Source organism: Cervus elaphus, chromosome 14 (genome assembly GCF_910594005.1).
Source record: "Cervus elaphus chromosome 14, mCerEla1.1, whole genome shotgun sequence".
Classification (NCBI taxonomy): Eukaryota; Metazoa; Chordata; class Mammalia; order Artiodactyla; family Cervidae; genus Cervus; species Cervus elaphus.
The window spans coordinates 56058583-56062441 of NC_057828.1; the positions used below are offsets into that span (position 1 = coordinate 56058583).

General features: G+C 47.1%; 1 protein-coding gene across 1 annotated transcript; it reads right to left on the reverse strand.

Moving 5' to 3' along the window:
• Nucleotides 1-836: 836 nt before the first annotated feature.
• LOC122707447 (PRAME family member 9/15-like) lies at nucleotides 837-3624 on the reverse strand. The gene is made up of 3 exons (XM_043922915.1): nucleotides 3410-3624; nucleotides 2397-2954; nucleotides 837-1398 (listed from the first exon to the last, which is right to left on the reverse strand). Exons 1-3 carry the CDS (start codon nucleotides 3622-3624, stop codon nucleotides 837-839), a joined length of 1335 nt encoding a protein of 444 aa, XP_043778850.1.
• Nucleotides 3625-3859: the final 235 nt, after the last annotated feature.

Sequence of the window (3859 nt, forward strand, 5' to 3'; positions counted from 1 at the left end):
AAAATGAATTTGGATGTGCACAACTAGATTAATTCAAGAAGGACCACTACCCAGCCATGACAGGCATGGTTTGGTGAGGACCAGAGTCTCCAGATTATTCATAGTTTGGACTGCCCCTCCCAGAACTAGAGGGTTTGCCTTATATAGTCAAACCCTTTCTCAACACACACAAAGGCCAGGAACTAAGATTTATGGACCCTCCAGGAGAACCATGAGGACTGCTCATGCCCAGGGTCATGACCTGTGTCAGCAGTGAGGACTCTGGCAAGAGCTCTTCACTCCACTGGCTCATTGGCCACTGAGTATGTTCCCCTTTGCGTGTATTAACCCGATGAACAGACACGGAAACAAGCAAGGAGGTAAGAGATGCCCTAGATAGAAAAAAGAACTTGCAGGAATGCTAAGGTTTCAGGTCATAGACAACTCCACGCCTTTTTAAATTTTGTCACTCTCTGGAGATTTCCAAGATATAAAACTGAGAAAACAGGATATTTCATGCAGGATAGCAGTAGGTTTACATGAGGGGTCTTTTTATTTCTGACCATTTCTTTATAATCATCCACTAGAGATAACTTTAACTTATGTTTCTCAAGCTCAAATCCCCCTAAATCATTTTGGTTCACATTTCTAACTCTGTGGGACACATATCCCCAAAAGTCGCATCAGCTCTCCAGGTCAACATTTCCTTCTGCAAATTCACTGGCTCACTTTTTCTTTTCTCATTCACACAGAACAAATGTCTGAAACCATGGGTCTGGTTTCCCTTTACGACGTACCTGTGTCATAGATTTCAGCTTTCAAGTGCCCAGAAGAAAGCTTTTGATAGGTGCACCCAACTAGGCAGGGTTGTATTCAATAATTTCTAAATGGGAGTAGTCGTTGTAGCCATAGGAAGCAAAGAAGATGGTGTTAAGCCAGATGGTCCTGGGATGTCCCAAGTCTCTCAGAATCTCCAAAAGCTCAGCTCGAAGCTGGGCAAGTCTCTCTTCTGAAAGAACTGCCTGAGAGCTGTTCTCCAGAGGGGCTGGGTAAAACTCATGACTTAAACTGGGCAGCCCTGAGGTGTGACGCAGCAGCTTCTCCATGGCCACCATGGAGAGGGAGTTCCCACACAGGCTGAGGGACCTGAGCTGGGAGCAGTGGTTCAGAGCAGCCAGGATGGCCTCGATATGGGAGTCCATGATCTCACACTGATTTAAATCCAATTCCTGGAGGGTATCTGCAACTTGCTCCAGCAGAACTTGAAGGAGCTCAGGACTAAAGTCAACCAGGGTGACCCCACTCAGATCCAGGCCTTTTAGCTGACTGATGCTTGGGCACTGGGATAGGTGGGTCAAGTCTGATTCTGTAAGGAGGCAGTAAGTTATCGCGAGGTTATCCAAGGGGCTCACCAGACACCTGTAAAGAAAGGACAATTAGGTCTGAGAAACTGGGGAGGCAGGTGACCTCCAGGTGAGAGACAAGTGATTTTCCCAAGGCCAAGGTCATTCTGACCGTCAAATAAAGGTCAATATCCAACATGCCCAGTCTCATTTTAGCCTGAGTTATTTCACCTTCACTGTGTGACTGAGTCAAGTACATAGAACCTTGAAATCTCTCTTTCCTAATCTGTCAAGCAGGGTGTAACATACTCTACTTTCTTATAAGGGTGAATGAACATAATGGAATATCTAGAACCTGCTCAGAGGGAGAGCCTGACATCATGTCTAAATCAAGTGCAGGCATCTCTGAATTTTAGTATCGGAAGAGAAGGTAAAAGATACTTTCATCTCAGGCTTTCTTCTGTCTTTGCTTGGGCTCAGGCACTCATATCTCAGGCTGGGTGAGGTACCTGGGTTACATGAATAAAAAAAAAACCTGGGTAATTTCCCACAATATCAACTGAGGTTTCCAGTCTGCAGGGGCTCATTTATGTCCCTGTGTCATCTGCAGATGATCTGCCACTTTCTACTGTCCCTTTGGCTCCTGCTCTATTATCATCATCTCCAGAACCATGCATTTTCCATATATTAACTAACTTATCTGAAGCACAAAAAAACATTTTAGAGACAGGGAATTTGAGAGAGGCTCGAGTCTGTGGCCACAGACTTGCAGAGAAATTCAGAAATGCTCAGGTCCCTCCTCAAGACCCTTTCCACTTGTTTTCCTATGTTGTCTGGACATAGATATCTCCTCCTAAAGTAGAAACCTCAAACTGTTCTTTGGTACATTCCAGTCCCATAGTCTATAGCTCCCTAGATTGGTATCCCTTTCCGGAGTCCCTATCCATTTGTTCCTCTGCCTTGATTTCGGTAGCTCTGTGTTACCACACTTCAGGATAGAGCATAAAATAAGACAGTGCACTTGACATGGTAGTGTTGTGTTTGCTGTTTCTCAACCAGTGCTGCCTCCCTCACCTGAGCATCTGGTCCAGGTGGCCTGACAGGAAGAAGGGAGATTCCAGACAGAGATCCCGGAGGTGGTGCAGCTTGAGGAACTGAGAGGTAAACTGGACAACAACATGCTGTTCCTGCTCCTCAGAGACAGAAAGTATGAATCTCTGCACGTTACTCATCTGGCCCAGGAGAGGAGCAAATGTGGCCAGGCTGGACAGATGCCAGTTCTGGTTGACTTCTATATCCTGGATACAGTCCAGCTGCACCACACTCAGGACCTTCATAATATTTTCCACAGGCATCCCAAAGATCTTCAGCTTCTTACAGCACAGATGTATGGAATCTTTTCTCTGTTCTGCCCACCTCATGAGGTAGGTGAGGAACTCATCCATGGCCCATTCCTTGAGGCTCATCTCTACAAACACCTCCAAGGGAACCAAGGGCTGCTCTGTCCTTGACCTGTCCTCAGGAACTGGTGCCGTCAGTGAGCTTGAGGACATGTGCTCTATGTCTCCAGACCACATGCTCCAGAAGTTCTGGCCGGTATTCCTTAAATCCAACACCCGCAGTTTGCACCTCCTGTGGGGAAACAGCAGATGGGCAGCAATGGTTTAAAATCCAAACTGAATGAAACCACAGTCTCAGAATATAGGCAACACTAAGACTTCTCACCTGAGTTTTTACTTCAGATTCCTGACATTACCTGCTGCCTTGCCCTCTTCCTCTTCAGTATGGATACTGCCTCACTTTCCTCTATCTCCTTTGCCCCTATCATCCTTCTTGATTTTCTACTTCTACAATCCTTAAGAATCCCCGGGAAGAGGCTGGGACATGTTCTTTCAGGTTTCCCTGCACCTTCCCCCACACTTCCAGAAGGCATTTCTCAAAGAGGGCTCAGCAGTGGTCAAGGCCTCTGAAATTCTTCATTGACATCATCAGAAGCCTCCGGTCCATCCCTTGACCATTCACTCTATGACCCCAGCTGTCTCTTCTGGATGTCTAGTAACCTTCCAGGCTACCTGGATTAGACTCACCTGGGGCGCTCCTTCTGGGCAAGCAGGACATCAAATCCATCCAGTACTGCTTGTAAGGTTATCAGATGAGGCAGCTCCATCAGGCTTCCCAGAGGCAGGCGGACAAAAGGCCAGGCATGCACCATGGTCTTCAGAGTCTTACTGTGACTCCCATAGAAGGCTTCCATGAAGAGTGGGGGCAAGAGCTCAATGGGCAGAAACTCCAAAGCACTCATGGCCAAGTCCTCATTCCTTAGCAGGCTTATAGCTGCCAGGCCCAGGAGTCTGGGTGGGGCCCAAAGACTCATACTGATCTGACTCTGCTACAAAAGAAATCCTCTGGAAACTTCCAGAGAACAAGGCATCCTTCTCAGGCCAAGCAAGAACATACCTCTGTGTCCCCACTCCTCAGAGGAATCTTCTCAGACAAAGGTCACTGCCTTGGCAGTAGTGCAAGTGCCTGTTAGTCCC